The sequence below is a fragment of the Atractosteus spatula genome, chromosome 7, assembly GCF_055471065.1.
Source record: "Atractosteus spatula isolate fAtrSpa1 chromosome 7, fAtrSpa1.hap1, whole genome shotgun sequence".
In the NCBI taxonomy this organism is placed as follows: Eukaryota; Metazoa; Chordata; class Actinopteri; order Semionotiformes; family Lepisosteidae; genus Atractosteus; species Atractosteus spatula.
In genome coordinates, this window is record NC_142712.1 from 35,006,634 (window position 1) to 35,024,023 (window position 17,390).

General features: G+C 41.9%; 1 protein-coding gene across 3 annotated transcripts; it reads left to right on the top strand.

Moving 5' to 3' along the window:
• The first annotated feature begins 4,909 nt into the window (after nucleotides 1-4,909).
• On the top strand, nucleotides 4,910-16,117 carry sike1 (suppressor of IKBKE 1). Of its 3 annotated transcripts, none has more exons than XR_016091340.1 (7): nucleotides 4,910-6,911; nucleotides 8,807-8,989; nucleotides 9,199-9,304; nucleotides 10,923-11,065; nucleotides 11,884-11,997; nucleotides 12,739-12,903; nucleotides 13,228-16,117. XR_016091340.1 is itself a non-coding variant. In XM_088921599.1 (7 exons), exons 2-6 carry the CDS (start codon nucleotides 8,831-8,833, stop codon nucleotides 12,835-12,837), a joined length of 621 nt encoding a protein of 206 aa, XP_088777725.1. In that variant the 5' UTR covers nucleotides 4,910-6,911; nucleotides 8,807-8,830; the 3' UTR covers nucleotides 12,838-12,870; nucleotides 13,228-16,117. The 3 variants fall into 3 exon arrangements, 2 of the variants coding, with proteins under 2 accessions (XP_088777725.1, XP_088777724.1); XM_088921599.1 differs by having other exon boundaries at nucleotides 12,739-12,870; XM_088921598.1 differs by having other exon boundaries at nucleotides 12,739-16,117.
• The last annotated feature ends 1,273 nt before the right edge of the window (nucleotides 16,118-17,390 follow it).

Below are 17,390 nucleotides of genomic sequence, written 5' to 3' on the forward strand. Positions count from 1 at the left end.
TTTTTCCAGAAGAAAGAAAAACGAAAGAAATATCCTCATTCTCTTCCTCAATTTGAACATGGTAGAAGGAAGATTTTGTTGCTGTATTGTTATGAGACAATGATTTTTACAATAGATTCCAAAGTTTGTATGTATATATATTATTGTCATTTTCAGTTTAAGTGTTTTTGTCTCAAATGAATTGTTGTAATAGACTTGGAATTGATCCTATAATGACTGCAAAATCTATAGTAAGTTGTGCATTTTGCCTAAGTTTGTATCAACCAGGAGGCAAAAGATCTACTTTAAGTTGAGAGAAGGGGCAACTTCATGATCCACACTGAGAAATTGGGACAGCAGTTCCCTTTTAATTTAGCTGTTCTCAGAATTGGAATGTTTCTAAAGCATATTCACGAGAGGCAAAATACCAATGATAAATAATAAGATATCTATGGCACAAAATGTCAGTTGATGACTATAAACTGATGTGCAGTTTGTTGATACATTTTGGGTGATCAGAGCACAAAGATTAACACAACAATAACACATAACACGGGCATAAAGTTGCACAATGAAAAATTGTTGAATTATCAAGAAACAGACACTAAGCTTTATTTCTTCTCCACACTCATTTTATATTTGAAGGCATTTAATAAGTACTGATGCACAATGAACATGGAACTGTTTTACTTCAGTATCTCATTGGACACAAACATAAAGTTATTTACATTTTAAAAAGCGAGTACATATGTTGCTTGAATAGTTCTTGGAGGGCAAAATGTTGGAATCAAGCTATGTGATTTCATAAAAAACAGGTGCTCAGTTTGCAATTTGAATCAAAATGAATGTAAGAATCTGTGTAAATGACAATTGTAAAAGGCAAGATTGTGATTAATTAAACAGTGTAAGAGTCAACCATTTCCCACCTGAGAACTGAAGACCATGTGGTTGGTATCAGTGCAACTGAAGGTGGCCTGACTGTGAGAGAAATGTTCCACTTCAACAATCAGTAGACTAGTCCAGAGAATCCAGAAAATTGGCTCTGTGAGGGACTGAATCACCTGTGAGGCAAAGGAATCACTATACAGGCCCAGAACAATCTGACCCACCTGTTTGTTTTCAGACTGCAGTGGCTACAGTGTGAGGAATTCCAAAAACAATAGCCTGGCCATCTGCATAATAACTGTGGATCACCATGTTCTTGATGATCTGCGTGCTAGCTGGTGACATCTAAGCTGGTTGTAGAATGGGAGAGAGTCATTTGATTTTTCTCTTGATGGTCCTGACACTTCAGAGCTCATCTCAACCAAAAACCAAGAGAAGTGGGGTTCACACATAAATGAACTTGCAGTACAGCAGTGACAGCTTTCGCACAAAGGATTTTCAAACAACATTTGTCATTCAAAACAGTTCAACAATATATTAAAAGAAGCTTTTGAGGTTTTACAGAAAAAAATATTATCAAAAATGCTTGATCGGGTTACTTTATCAGCTACTGCATTAAAAGGAATTCATAATAGAAATTCCTCTGATCGTATTGAAACGGAGCTGCACTAGTTTGATAAAGTGAATAAAATTAATACTAATTAAATTAATATTTCACGGGCATTCGAATGTGTGCAGGGGGTAGGTAAGATCTCAAAATATCTGCTATCACCTGTAAATACACTTTTTATTATAGTTGTTGTAACAAATTTTGTTTATTTTGGAAAGTGATCAATCTTATCCACAGTGGTAATGCAGTGAAATTGATTTGGATATAGGTGTATTTATAGTGTTTATATCGAATCAGTATAATTTATAAAACCAAATAAGCAACCTACATTAAAATCAGAATCAATGCTCTATAAGACATTTGTTAATTAACTCTGTAATTATTATTTAAACCCACACCTGTTGTCTGTAGAGAAACGGGACTACTACCAGATCCCTGCATCTGAATAGATCTAATCGCTTTGCCTTTCTTTTACTAACATTTGGCGACGGGATTTTGAGAAGGGACAAGTCATGCCCTCCTAGACTCTTGAATTCTTATTTCCAATAATTCATTACTCGTGAGTTGCACAAGGGAGGACCTTTCAGAAACACATTTGGCCCAGGAACAGAGGAGTGAACAGGGCTATCCCAGGACTGGCAGGAACACTGCGAACCCTGCTGGGTCACAGCAAGCCTTGATTTACTGGAATTCAGCACTACGCCTGGTCAAGAGGACACTTTTAGTGGTGTTATGTACTTCAGGAACTTGCTAAGAACACATGGCTCACTTTGAGGAAGTCTTCCTCCTCCCTCCTGGGACTGTGACTGATCCACAGCTTCCAGAATGTCCAGAATCCCTTAGTTTTCATTCTAGCTGAGCTTCCACTTAATTAATTGAACCAATCATTGCCTTAATTCGTCAAGATAAAGGATTGAAGATGCATATGTAACCCAAAAGGCTGGAGCTCCGCAGAATGAGGGCTGGAGAAATCATCTTTCTCCACTTCCTATATAACAGTTACTGTATATAGCATAGGAAGGATTGTTCTTTTAAATACTCTGCCACAGTGTTCTCTCCAGAGCTCCATTATTTTGTGCACATCCACCTTTCCCAGCAGTGATAAAGCAGACTTCCTCAATTCAGGCACCCAGTAGTTCCTCTTTTGTGGTCCATAGCACTTTTAATGAATATATTTTTACCTGAATACAGTACATAAGTATGTATTTTGGTTTTTATGCATTGCTTTTGGTGCCACAAGAACATACACAGCTTTTAAATGAGAAAATTTCATTTATTGAACTTCAATTAAAGCTTACCTAAGTGTGGAAGGCAAGACTGTATTTGAACTGTCTCCATTCCAAAACGGGGATTTCACTCTGCTCAGCGGGAGAGAAGGAGTTACACAGCGTGGGAGTGAAGAGCAGTCCAGTGGGCTCATTAAGACATTCCCAGCAGCAGCGAATGTTTATAAACACTAAATAATCTGCTCTCTTGTGATTGATGGTGGCCGCTATCACAGGCTCTTCCTGTAGCCCCTAGAACAAATGATTTTTGGATTAAGGAGATGGGCCCAGCACCTCATAAAACATAACGGCGCTGGGTTTCGCAACCAGGCGACAACAGCCTTCTCCTTACAGCGTTCCAATAAATCGTGCTGCCTGACCCCCCTACCTCTCCGCCCCACGCTGGCTGGGTGGGCTTTCTGTCACTATGTCACTGCTGGCTGTGGAAAAGGGGATTTTGTTTCCACAAGGTCAAGATTCCATTCCCCATCAAAACGGCATAAAGCAAAAATAATAAAAGTCCAAGTGAAGTTATGACAGTATTGGCAAAGATGGGGTCGTGCTCATCGGTTTATTCTTCTCCTTAGAGACCAATGCTCCACAGCTGGACAGGGCTCTGAGGTCAGCAGTCATGGGACCTCGTTTTCGGGCCCCTGTATCAAATGAGATTTTCTGGAACATTCCTTGCAAGTGGGAGGCTGGGATTTTGAGATTGGTGGCTAAGGATGTCCAGGTCAGGAATTGAGTTCGTCCCTTGAGCACAATTTCTCACAGTGTCCCTCTCTCACTGTCGTCACTCATCTTTTGTGCCAGAAAAAAAATAAATGTCAAATTTGCAAGACTGGTGGGGGGGGCTTGTCAGTCGTAAACGCCTAACATTCTTGAACTGCTGAAAGGTGTCAAAGATGGAAGGTAGAAATTAGAGGAAGAGATATGTAAGTTGTGCGCATAAGAAACACTTTCGTAACATGACACATCAAATAAATATTTGGGGTTTTATGGTGGTTATCACTACTGCATCCCAGGTCCTGGACTCAGTTCCAGTTTGGTTCACCTATCTGTGGGGAAATTGCATGTTCTCCCCATGTTTACATGTTTTTTATGTATTTCAGTTTCTTCTCACCTTTCGAATACTTGCAGGTGAGTTTTCGTTACGTTCTCTTTTTTGTGAAGATTTCATTAGATTACAACTATAGGAAAATAGAGACAATGGAGCTTGATGGACCAAAGTTTGATGAGGGATGGGAGAACTAGTTATTTCACTTGAAATTTAACACAGAAGCTAAGCTCTGCTGCTAATAACATAACATCAGTCTATAAAGAAAATGGAAAAAGTCCCGATTTCATGAATATACATCAAAGGTGCTAGCAACTGGGCCGCAAAATTGAACATTTCCAAATGCTTCCCTTATTTCTAAAACCTTGGCTTTTCACTCTGTTGCCTGGCTTGTGTCTGATTGTGTTTTCAGGCCTGGTGTAATTCAGACAACAGCAACGAAAACTCAAGGGTTTTAGCAATATTAGCCCTTTTTTACAGGACATTTTTACAGGTTAATGCTTCGATTGTGCCACAAAAACGTGTGCCTATTTTTTTTAAAATGCAGGAGAAGCTGTGCATTTAACCTTTGGAAATGAAAAGAAAAAAAAAAAGCAAGTCTTGCAAGAATTCTTATCTGAAGAGGATCCCAAAAGCAGTTTTTTATTAGAGAGCGTGCTACCACAGGTTTATTGTAACTGGAGCGCCTACAGAGCTGTTTAATGTTACTAATCTAGAATGGGCCAGAGATTTAGTCTGGTTTGTGTTTGTATTACAAGCTTTAGGACTCTGATACACTGGAGGGAAGGAGGATGGTTCTTCCCTCATTACAGAAGATCCAACTCAGCACTTTATCAGTGAGATAGTGTGGCTTCATGGAGGCCTGCAGGGCTTCTTAAAATTACCCCCCGGCCCTGTCTAAAGCAGCAAGCCTCCCTGTTGCCTGGCTTGTGTCTCCTGGAAGTGTGTTTACTGGAAGTGAAGACCTTTCAAGGCCCAGAGCCCCAGCGTTAGGCTGTGGGGATAATGGGCCAGCACAATCTTTCCAGCCTGCCCTCAGGACCATAATTTTCTCAGGGCTGGAAAAAAAAAGCCAGCGGAGTCAGCAATGTCAGGAAACACAAAGGGCAATTAATTATTCTTTACTGCAGGTTATGCACAATAATTAAGTGGTAATAAAATACATCCCAGATCTCCCATCATCCTCTGACTACCTGGGGGCTGGAAGCAAATCTTCCCATAACCAAGAATGCTTCACGTCCATATTATTACCACTTCAGGCAACTCTTCACAAATTCTGACACTCTGGTAGCAATGTGTGATTCACTGCACAATAATTCTGCACGCAATTTATCCAAAACAGCCCTAAAGCGGTTTGTATAAGCCATTTCCATAGATGTGTCACAAATTGAAAGATTCAGTCTGTAAGCTAATGATAACATCTAGAATTTTATCATTGAGTTATTCTGACCGTTTCTACATGGTGGGTAGCCAGAGTGATTTCCAATCTGGACATACGTACCTGGATCTCTGACCCAGTGCAAACAGTAAAAGTTAACCTCTGATTATACATGTATAATGGGGCTGGGTGATGTAGCGGGTAAGTCCTGCACTCCTGGCTGATGGACAGTGGGTTCATGTCACTTTTGGGGTTCTTTACTCTAATTATTCCAGTCACAATTGATGGGATAATCCTTTAGAAGAACTGGTGTCCTATCTGTGGTCAGAGGGGGTCACATGCTTTCTTAATGCCACAGAAACCAGGGAGAGCACTGGCCCATGAGCCGATGTGATTGCAATGGAAATTACCTACATCTATGTAGGTAATTATATGTAGGACTTTGTTGTTTTCTCAGACAGACAGGTGAAAATATAGAGAAAAACCAGGGCTACAACCCTGGCATGTGTCCAGTATAACTCTGTGTGATGATCCTTGTGGGCCCTATACCACTCATGTGCATGGAGCCTTAAGTATGAGATTAAATACCTCTGGTGTAAAAGATAGACTCCTTTTCTAATTTACTAGGCTAATAGCTTCTAGTGTGTCAAAATGTTTTGCGCAATGTTCTTGTTGTCAAGGAGATCTTAAAGGGAAATTTAAACACAGGTGGTGTCATGTATTATCCCCTGACTGCTGGGCTCAGGCTGCACTGTGTCAGTGGATTTGTATGGCGGACATTTTCTCTCAGGGCCTATAGGGGCCCCAGCCGCATCGGGGAGAGATGGTGGCAGCAAAGTTGGCCTGCAGCCCCTTATGGGACAGGACGCTGAGAAGATCCCTGTGAATCAGGCTTAGCAAACATTACAGGACCTGATAACAGCTCTTGACATGACAGAGCCAGCAAATGCTTATCACCAGCTTTCACTGAGGTATTTACAGGCGTAAATGGGGCAGGGGCTGAGGTCAAGGGTAGGCACACAAGAGTGTCCTTCAACATGGGAGAGACCGTTCCTGAACAAAAGCAAAAACATGTTCTTCGAATTAATTTATCATTTACATTCACACCAGTATTGTTAACTTGTGATTTCCATGTAGCCTTAGTTTTGTGAGACAAGCTCCTCGTAGGCATCACAGTTTCTCGCAGGAGATTTCGGGCGACTCTGAAAGAGGATTTTAAAGACAAAATTACTGTTAGGTAATCAAAAAAATTTGAAAGTTTAGGTACTGTCAAAATACTACTAATACTATGAAACCTTAAGGATTGAGGCTGTGGAGAAAATAAGATGTTATGCGTCTAAACGTTTTTATTCTAGACACATCATGTCCTCTGTGCTCTAGCGATTGCCTTGGGGTTTTCCAGTACTCAGGGGGTTATCTCTGAGTCCTCAGAGATGGACGGACACTGTTTTATACATAGAACCAACAACCAGCACTCCAGCACAGGAAATCTACTGTCTGACAGCGGTCTACCACAGTTCAGATGTTAATTCTGCATCTTTAATAAATAATAATTAAAACCTTGAGTTTCGCTCCCTGTTCGATCTTTATTGAACGTCTTGAGGCTCATCCTGCTGGTACGCGAACCCCGCCGGCACTGAGACCCAGCGGACGGCGCTTGGCCATGGGGGTGTGGCAGGGATCGGAAGTGTTCAGAAGGGGAGACAGAGGAGCGGAAGGCATTACGGGACGGTTGAGGTGAAGTGGTGTTATCCTCTTTAATGTGTGTTTTTGGCTATATTAAAAAAAAGAATACGGTATTATCAACGCAATATGTTTGCTGCAATGTAGAAAAAGAAAAGCGCTCTTTTGAGATCTAGCGGCTAGTTGAATTATAGTAGTCACAATAAAATTAAGCACCGACTTTTACAGATCCCATTTTCACATATATTAGCTGAGGTTTTTGCCATTAAACAGAATCCGTTACGGTTTTTTTCCCTGTCATCTCACGATGAGAGCGTGTAAAACGGTTAATTTGCAAGATTTGAAAAATACAAGTGGTTGTCTGATTAATGCGAAACTGCAGTAAGAAATAATCAAACCGGTAGTTAAGCGTTTTTTAAACCCGTTGTACAAGAGTACGTGTTCTGTGTTCTCTCTAGCTGTGTGTTTCTTCTTGTTATAGTTAACCTTTTAGATGTATTTCGTTAATCATCCGTGTCCCTCTGTTTTGTATTTGTCATGTGTTATATTTAGCTACGTATCGTCGTCATCATCATCATCATTGTCGTCATCAGTCTACTGCTGTCTAAAGCCCACCCTCCTGCTAGATCTTTTGTCTCTTGGGTTTTAAAACTTGATCCTCCGGCTCTGATCCCCTGTCGGGGAGAGCATCACTGGTCCTGAGGACCACGCCGGCTAGATCTCATTCCAGCTGAGCTCTTTACTTAGACTAATTGAATTCTTGATTAACGTACACGAACTTACACGTTCCTTGATTGGGATCCTTGCAAGGTGTCTGCTGAACAGATGGAGATCTTAAGTTACTCACGAAAGGCAATGGTTAAAAGGCAATCCACCACATATTTAGGAACTGACAGCAGCTGGAATTAGTGCTGTTATTAGCTTAATTAAGTGGCTGAGTACTGTATGTAACTGAGAGCTCAGCTGGTATCAAAATGGAGCAGGCATTCAGCTCCACAGGACTAAGAGTGGGAACCCATGCTCTGGGTAGCCGGTGTAGTGTCATTTCCCCTTTCACTCCTACGGTAATGTCGCAGCTTCTTGTTTGCTCACCTCTGTTATTCACAGCATGCACCTTTCTCTGTCTGTGGCTTTGGCTGTAATTGCTGAAGCTTCTTTGTGTCTGGATCTTCCTTTGCATCACGTGTTAATGACCTTGTCTCTCCATCTGCTGTTGTGCTGTCGTCCCATCCAGGCCCTGTCCTGTCCGTTCTGCCTGTGCTTCACTCCTTGGCACAATGGAGTGCTTTTTTGCCCTGTACCTGCTCTTAGCTGACCTGATTTCTTTGGTCACTTCAGTGTCCTGATAGAAATTTTAAAATGTCCTCTGCCAGACATGTCTATTGTTCATGGGAATATGTTCCCCATTTTCCTGTCTGTCTGTGTGGAACATTTCATGCTGTTATAAATGGCACACTGACTTCATCAGCACACTAAAGTATGTCTTGTTTGCTCATGTGCTGGGTTCTGTTGTTTCTTTCCTTCCTCAGTCTATAGTTCCTATATCATTGTGTTTTTCAGAGTCTAGGCTGTGCATACATGGTACTAAAACCAGCACGCATACATACAGGAAGTTATGCACTTGTATTTTTACAGGTATGCTGTGTTAAGGAATAACTAATCTGCTCTATTGAACATAGTACTTGCACATGTTCAGTGCTGATGTCTGCACTGAAAGAAGAAACTGGAGAAAAACGTATAGTCTGAAGAAAGGCAGTGACTAAAGCAGGGAGGTTAAGGGGAGAGGCTGCTGTTGTTTTTTCTCAATTCCAGTTAATAAAATTTGTAACCACGAGTGAGCAGTGTCTTAGTTATATTGTGTGTTTGTGTGTGGGTAGATATGCGGTGTGAATACGTGTATTGGCTAGCCCAAAGGCTGCACTGTCATCCCTGTACTTGTGCCCCCACAGTGCTCGACCGCCTGGCTGGCCAACATGACTTGCACGCTGGAGAAGGTGCTGAGCGATGCCCGCACACTGCTGGATCGGCTGAAGGAGCACGACATAGCCGCAGAGTCCCTGATCGAGCAGTCCAGCGCCCTCAGCCAGCGGGTCCAGAGCATGAGGGAGGTGGGCAATGCCCTGCCCGACAAGGTGAGAGCTGCCGACGGGTGAGGAAGTAGCTGAGACTTCCCCCTGGGGGTCCAGTCACAAGGCAGTTTGAGCTGGGGCAGGATTTCATAAGTGCTGCATCAAGATGAACATTTAAATCAATCATGGGAATGCGCTTTTGAGGTTTTTGTTTGTCATGTCCTTGGTTTGATTGTTTTTGTTGATTTTGCTTGCTCTTTCTCTTTCCACAGTACCAGGAGGACTGCATGGACCTGAAAGAACTGTCCAAGTACAAGCCCCACATCCTGCTGACCCAGGAGAACACCCAGATCAAGGAGCTGCAGCGTGAAAACAGAGGTGCGAGCCGCTGGCCCTCTCTCCTCTCTTGTTTTATGGTGTCTTACAACACTCTTCAGACTCTTCTTATGGTGTCCTCTTTTGTGAAGTTACAAAAAACGATACACGCTTTTTTAAAGGGGAGCTACAGCCCCAATTTCTCAGACTGGTTATCAAATCTCGATAACAAATTAAATTCATTGATGTTCTAGAAAAAAAATCGCGATGTGATGTGGCCCTTCCTGCTCACTAGTCTCTGTAATGACTAATGTAGTGTAATGTAGAAGTGAATAACTTCAGGTTGTGCCGCAGATATTTCACTGAAGAAATGTTCCAACGAGATCTGCATGCAGAGTTAACAATTAAGTAGTGTTTTTTGGAAAAACGAAAGCAATATTTTGATTGGATTAAAAGAGGTGTATTCATAAGCCTGCTTGTTTACAATCTAATAAGTCTGCACACATCATGTTTTGTAGCCTTGTTCTGAATCACAGAAAATGGTGCCGCACATACCACATAGCATGGTGCTGCACATCCACAAATTTAGTCTATTTTGTGATGCAAAGTGGAGGTTTTACAAGTTACTGTGTGCATTTTACTTCAATGCTGATTCTTTCTAAGCCCAAAATATAAAAATAGCATTGCATCTCCCCTTTAAACTTAAAATATTTATGCATAACTTGAATGTTCAAAACAAAAACTAAGGGTAAGATAAATTCCAGTAAATGTCTGCAAAAACTAAAGAGAAAAGGCTGAAATTTGTTCCTGTTGTGAGTGTGTGAATTTTTGTCCCAGTTTTAAGTCTTGAGCAGAGTGGACAAGGCTTAGAACTATGACATAATGCTGCCACCTCCATGCTTGACCACTGCCTTTGAATATGGTCACCTCCATGCTTGACAGTAGATATCGCTATAGATAAAAGGATGAGCTGTACAGTGAATAAAGGATAAAAAGGTTTAGGTGTGGTGGCAGCAGAATCAGTCAGAAGGTTCATTAGGATGACCTCATACAGATGGGTGCACAGCATATAGGTAGAGTTGAACTTGGAGAATGGAGAGTTGCTAAGCCAGTAGAGGTTTTCACCATGGAAAGCAAGTTGTGTTGCTGTCTAGGCTATGACATTATTCTACTGTAACTGGATGGTATCAGCTGATAGGGTTGCAACCAGCCAAGTGCTGTTGAGATGTAATAGGCCAATAGGGCATCCTCAGCTATCCATGAAACGTGAAAATGGTTACTTACGAGAAGAGGCCATACAGCCCAACTCATCTGTTTGTAGTTAGTAGTTAATTGATTCTAGGATAACATCCAGCCATGTATTGAAATAAAGTAGGGCATTGGCTTCAAAACATGGCTAGGTATGCTTCTTCCATACTCCCACAACCCACTGGGTAAAGAAAAGTCAAGTGTATCCACTAGCTTCCTTCTGGTTTGTGTTTCACTGTTCCGGGAACCTGCGGTGAGCCTACAAAGGCATCGTCGAGACTCTGTTGAGGAGATTGGCCCAGTGAAGGAGGTTTCAGGAATGTATGGGGTTTAGCAATAAATCTGCTAAACTGATAAAAAGTTCATTTCTGTGTTTGTTTGATACAGCTAGAATGGAAGGATGAATGAAGCACAATTCTCTCTCTACCTACAGAGCTATGGCTGTCTCTGGAGGAGCACCAGTACGCCCTGGAGCTGATCATGGGGAAGTACAGGAAGCAGATGCTCCACCTGATGATGTCCAAGAAGAAGATGGACACCAAGCCTGTGCTCTCCCTGCATCAGGACCATGCCAAAGTATGCCACCCTGTCCATACCCGCTGCCAGTCCTACTCCTCTGCTGCACCTCCTGTGGTGATACAGGGATCAGGATAGAGATTGGGAGAGATGGACATTGATCACCATGCACAAACATGTCATTCGCTAAACCCCCTTCCACCTCATCAGATAACTTAGTTTCTCAATAGGTTGTTATTAGGAAGGTTAAAGATAAAATTATTTTCATGTTTTGCATACTTAAAGCTCTCTATGACAGTGTTCCAGCCATCGTTTGTATGGGATTTGAGAAGAGAGGTATTCCTGTTTTTTAGAATTTAATTTAAACCCTGCTTTCAAGTCCCCTATTAAGGACTGAATCACAGCTTTGAAGCACTCACCAGTTACAAAATCCCAGAAGAGCTGCACGAACAGAATGTCTGCTTTCCTGAAATTTTTCACTGGTGCAATGGAAAGCTCCACACTTTGCAGTTTGTGAAAGGTGGCTGGATCAGAATCAGGCCACTAGTTCAAATTCAATTGGCTTTTTCATTATAGTAAACTAAAGGCACTATATTTACAACTCAGTCCAAACCAACAGAGCAGTTTATCATTAATAATCTCTCCTCAATAATGCAGAGACAACTGTTGTTAAAGACCCTTTATTAAACCTGGTTTAATTTTGTCTGTTTTTGTTGCACCTGCGAACTAAATTGTACATGTTTGTACAAGCCAGAGGAGCAGGCCCAGCTCCTTGGTCTGTTACTGTTTGTGTTTCTCTGTACCAGCTCCACAGAGTGTTTGCCTGGTACCTGTGCCAGTCATCTCTCTCTCTCTCTCTCTCTCTCTCTTTCTGGCAGGAGGTGCAGGTGCAGGTGGAGCGGATCTGTGAGATGGGTGAGGTGATGCGGAGGGCCGTTCGCGCCGACGAGCAGCACTACTGCACTGTCCGTGAGCGCCTGGCGCAGCTGGAGGTCAGACTCGTCGGGGGACAAGCAGAGCAGTTATTTTGAGGGACGGGGGTGTGGAAGCTGCAGCAGACAGCTGGGTGTTTCGTGCTTTTCACATGTCAGCTTCATGCGCCACCTTGAGGACTGACCTCCTCAGATCTTGCAAGCTAGGGCCTGGTGTGTGCTGGGATAGGAGACCTCCTTGCAGTGACACTGGTGGACCTTTAGGTGGTGCTCTTCTCTCTGCCTCAGAAATAGCAAACCAGTAAAGAGAGGACTCTGTACTGCTGGAGCTAATAACTTTTGGGATGAGTTGTTTAACGGAGGTCCCATTGACCTGTGGTCATTAAATACAAGTATATGAATGACTAGGGATGCAGACCCTGGTGTCCTGGCTAGGTCCCTAACATGTGTAGTCTTGCTCAATCTAGCCCACCAGCATTTCCCCCTCATTTACATTAGTGAGTCACTTCCTAGCTCCTCCACCTGCTGGGCTGCCGGTGCTGAAATCCTGCAGCGTGTCACTGATGTGAAGATGCACCTCAGTGGTGAATGACTGCAACCTCCTCCTATATGTAAAGTACTGAGGTATTCCCCTGTATGAAGAGGGCAGTACAAATTTCTATAATCATTGCTATATATGGAATTGTTCCTGAACTACGAGAGCTTTCCAGCTGTACATCTGGAATCTAGAAGCAGCTGGGGATGCTGTTTTATGCCTTTGACAGTTTCTCTCTGTCTTGTTCTGCCACCTGTGTTGTTCAGATGGAGAACAAAGAGTTGCGGGAGCTCCTCTCTATCAGCAGAATCTGCCTGAAGCCCCGGAACGAAGAGCCTTCTCAACCCGCCAACCCAGCCAAATAGCGCCGCCGACGGGCCGACGACCTGCGTGACACTGTGAGCTGAAGCCCTCTCTCCTCGAGTTCACAGGTGGACAGCCCAGCAGGGGAGCTGATCTGGATCGGCTTTTCTGCCGCCCGGTGATGGCCAAATCCTGTCTTTTGATCCACATGAACGGAAAACAAATCTGGGGAGCAGCCTTTACCTTTTCTAGCAGCCAGATACACACCATGCGTTACTTTTGGCACTGTGTTGGTTTAATATCCATGCATTTCCCCATCTTGCTGTCCCCCTAGTTCCTTTTCCATCCCTTTATTGTCCTCATGCAGCAATCTGGCTCTGTAGCCGCAGACTGAATTACCTCTGTCACACGTAAAATACCTCTGTCACTCATTCATACTTAATTCTCACCAGGGTCCTAATCTTTACTGATGTCCTGTACAGCCAGCTCTGTGCAACTGGCCCCAGCCTTAATGGAAGTGCTATGGGAGAACTGGAAGGGGAATCGATCGCTAGACCTGCCTCACATCTACACACTTCTCCCCACCACATGTGAAACATATGCAAGAGGTCCCTCCTTGGGCAAGTGAAAAGTGTGTCTGAAGGAACTGGAATGCAAAATATCCTCAAGGGCACCCAGAATATCAGATATCATCCCGGGCTGTTTAAATGTAGCTCCATCTCTGTACACAGCAAGTGCTTTTGGAAGTTTTCAGAAATCTTTCCAGAGATTCCTAAACTAGTAAATCCTGGAACACACTCAAGAACAGCTGGCTGTAATCTAGGAACAGGATTCAGTGGGAGGTAGCACATGAGATTTGGTTGGGCTCGAACTTCATTTAGGTCTCATTCATTTCTGACTGACCAACGTAGAAGAGCTTCTGTGAAGAGTGGTGCATTTATTGGTTCGAGGGGATAACACTGCCTAATGTTTCCTCTCAGAGAGCTCAATTGTTGTGACCGAGTAATCATGTCCTTCAGCTCTCATCTTGTGCGCTGTGTTAAACCATTTTCAAAAGCATGACTTCAGTCCAGTCCTGACAGCTGGGTAAGGCCAGCTTCAAAGATGCGACTTTAGTCCAGCCATGATAGCTGTGTTGATATCACTGCAGTCAGAATTATTTACATTTTCACAGAACAAAGGTGCATGTTTTTCAGATGAGAAACAGGATATTGTTACGTTTTTGTAATTTCTCTGAATCTCCACATAGCTCTTTGTGGAGTTCTATCAAAGCTGTCTATGCCTTATTGTTTCTGTTGTTTTGGACTTAATTTCCAGGGCATACAGTAAATAAAAGAGAAGCCTCCTATGTGATATAACTATGAGTCATGCCACAGAAATAACAGAATGTCTGTATTCTGGAAATAGCAATACAGTCTGCTTTAGCTTGAAGCGTATTATTAGTCTGAAATCTTACTGGACACTTATATTAGGAAACATGTCTGTAAGCAGGCACATATTCTTTTCCCTCGTCTGCAGCATTCTGGTATTTCCAAGTAGTCTTTGTGAGCTCTCTGTGGAGCCTGCCTTATGCAGCAGAAGTATTGAAAGATCATATTTGGGGTTTCCCGCTCTCAGGCAACACTGCAATTATGTCTCACACAAACAGCCTTAACTAGGATTGCTACTTTTTGGCATTTCTTTTTTCAGAAATACATTTTATCACAAATACATTTTATCGCTTTTAATTGTAGTGTTGTGTAAGCTGAGTTTAACACCTGTAGATTGCATTAGAGGTCTGGACACAGGGCTGTGAAACTTATTTTACATCGGACATTTCAATTATTATTTTTTTATATATATAGAATGTTTTTAATTCTGAAACTACCACAGCTTTGAATATGTTTGGAACATCAGGAGGCCGATTTGTCTTTATAGCTGCCTGATAAACTCTTTATAGGTAGGTGATTGTGAAATTGAGCTCTTGTATTGTCTAAACTCAGTTCTGTTAGATAGTTAACCAGTCCAAACTAGTGATGTAACAGAAACATTTCTAGATGGAAAAAGTAAGGTGTATTACGGTGTTCAGTGTGCATATGAAATAAAAAAAAATTATAATGGGGAAATCTTAACATTAACACAATACACAACAATGTACAAACGTCCCCAGGCCTTCATTTTTTATCTCGGTAGCAAAAAGACTTTTTTGTTTATCTTTATTTCACATTTTGTTTGTGTTTAGTTGCAGGTGCAGTAGTACCCATTCATTTTTCTGTAGAGATGTATTTTAGTTACAATCTGTTGGTGGACTCCCAGCTTTATTTGTGGTAATCTGACGGTACAAGGGTGTTTCTAAATGATTCTTGCCTGTTATTAACCGAATACAGCTGTGTGATATGGGAGTGTGGTGAGTGAAAGGGAAAATATATAATGTTTCCTCCAGATAGCCCTGCAAGACCAGAGCACCATGTTAGACTTTCTGTCGAACAAACTGATAGCCCAAAAGACTGACAGATTTTTTACTGAAAGTGCTGTTAGTCCAGATTGTTGTGTCAGAATTTCTACTCAAAGACGTGTTAACCTAGATCTCTATGTCAGATGCTGTACTGGAAGCCCCGTTAGCCCTGAGCACTATATCAGATTTTCTATGGAACAGATTGGTAACCTAGAGCACTTTGGGAAATTTTCTATGAGACAGACTAGTAGCCTGGAGCGCAACGAACATCCATCTTGCCAGACATGAAGTGCTCTGTGCGAGCACCATTCTGTAAGGTAGTAACTTTGTCATATATCATCACAGAAGAGCACTGTGCTTATAGGAGCACTTCCAGCCTCTCCATAGCAGGCTCGGCCAGGGTGGTTTAACGTGTATCCTGACTGTATAACATTGCAATTTTAGCTCCTTTAGAACTGTCCTTCAAAGCTTAACAGTAAGGTGGATATAATTAATATTACAAAATAACCTTTAAGAGCAACGTTAAAGGAGTGCAGGTTTACTTAACTAAAATTTAGTGTGGGTTGCACCATGGGATTTTACATCTTTACCATTGATAATTTATTTTAAATAAAGGAAAATTGGATATTATCTTTCTGACAGGGACAAACATTATAGAAGTCTTTTGTGTAGTTGTAATGTCTGAATTAACTGTAAATATGGTGTTTTGACTCATCTCACGTTCCTTGTCAGTGACAACGGTGGATGCAGAATCAATTTCTTGCCCTGTATTAATATAAAATGTTCTGTGTGTCCTCTTGCTATTTTTTAAAATCACTTTTAACTGTTCTTAGTCCTACATTGTTACAGTGGTGACTGTTATTGTTGACTGTAATCAAGTTCCTAATAAAGCTGAGAAACTCAGGAAATATTCATCACTGTTTATGTAAAAAAAAATTCTGCTTCGTGATATTGCTTATATCCATTCTGAGTCTGATGCGGAGATATTAATGTAGGCGTTTGTATAATGTAGGTTTGATCATTGTAATGCAGTGCTTGCTGGAACATTGAGACATTCTAAGTTATTACATTCAGAAATCAGCTGCTCAGATCTAAAAGCCTGAGTTTCCGAATGTTTTTACTCCTTTCTTTTACCAATTATCGATTGGCAGTATGTTATCTATGAACAAATTCTCATTTATAATGACAGCCTGGGGATCCATTGATACAGCTTGGCAATCACTGGACCAATCTCAAAAAACAGTCTGACAGTACTGATCCACTCAAGATTTGAACCCATAATCGTCCTATCCACTGTCCACAACTCCATGCTACCTCCTTAATTTTAGAATCCTGCAGCTCAACTTTAGGGCTTTGAATGAATCTCCTGACTACTGTATATCGGTATCTCAATATCAACCTACATACCAGGCTTCTTTCAATTCTCAAAACTAGACTGCGAATCTTTGGAAAATGTGCCTTCTCTTCTGTCGCTCATGGGTATGAGATGAGCGTATATTAGAATGTGCTAACCAGTCAACCCTCGGAAAAACTGTCTTTAACATGTGCTTTTATATGTTAGATTTTCTTTATTTTTCGAGCCCTATCTTAAATTTCTGTATTATTGTGCTTTCTTTTTTTCTGGTGCGTGTTGTCTTGAGATGCTGTGTCATTTCAGGTGAAAGGTTGGCACGGTTATAAATCATACTTTGGTAGCTTGATCCTGGCCTGGACTCCTGAAGACCTTCCTACACTGTAACTCAAACTCACACCAAATCATGGCCCCATCAGTCACTTTGCTCTCAATATTTGGTGGAGTTCTAGGATGAGCTCGATGGAGGAGTGGAAAGGAATAGTTCAACTTGGATTAGTTCAACTTGCATCCATGTGTTGTGGGAGATGGCTGGGGTGGACACTTGAAACGTGGCCACAGGCAAGCTTGGCTTGTATAAACGAATACACAAAAGATGATAACACGATTGCATTTGCTTTTGAGAAACTTGATAAGTGTTTCCGTAACACCAGTCCTTCTATTCCTTAGTTGCTCTTTGGTAAGACTGTTAAGATACCATGTCATCAACTGCGAGTGCAATCGTATGTGTAATCATCCCATATGCATCCTATATGTATTTCCATGGACTATCTGCTGTGGAGAAACCCAAAGTGATCTCTGCCGACCGCAAAGCCCAGCTTGCTGATAAT

Bases quoted from the DNA above. Each gene is read 5' to 3' on its own strand.
- sike1 (XM_088921598.1), top strand. From the start codon at position 8,831: ATGACTTGCACGCTGGAGAAGGTGCTGAGCGATGCCCGCACACTGCTG. The intron at 9,305-10,922 runs GTGCGAGCCGCT...CTCTACCTACAG, and splicing joins GCTGCAGCGTGAAAACAGAG to AGCTATGGCTGTCTCTGGAG. The intron at 11,066-11,883 runs GTATGCCACCCT...TCTTTCTGGCAG, and splicing joins TGCATCAGGACCATGCCAAA to GAGGTGCAGGTGCAGGTGGA.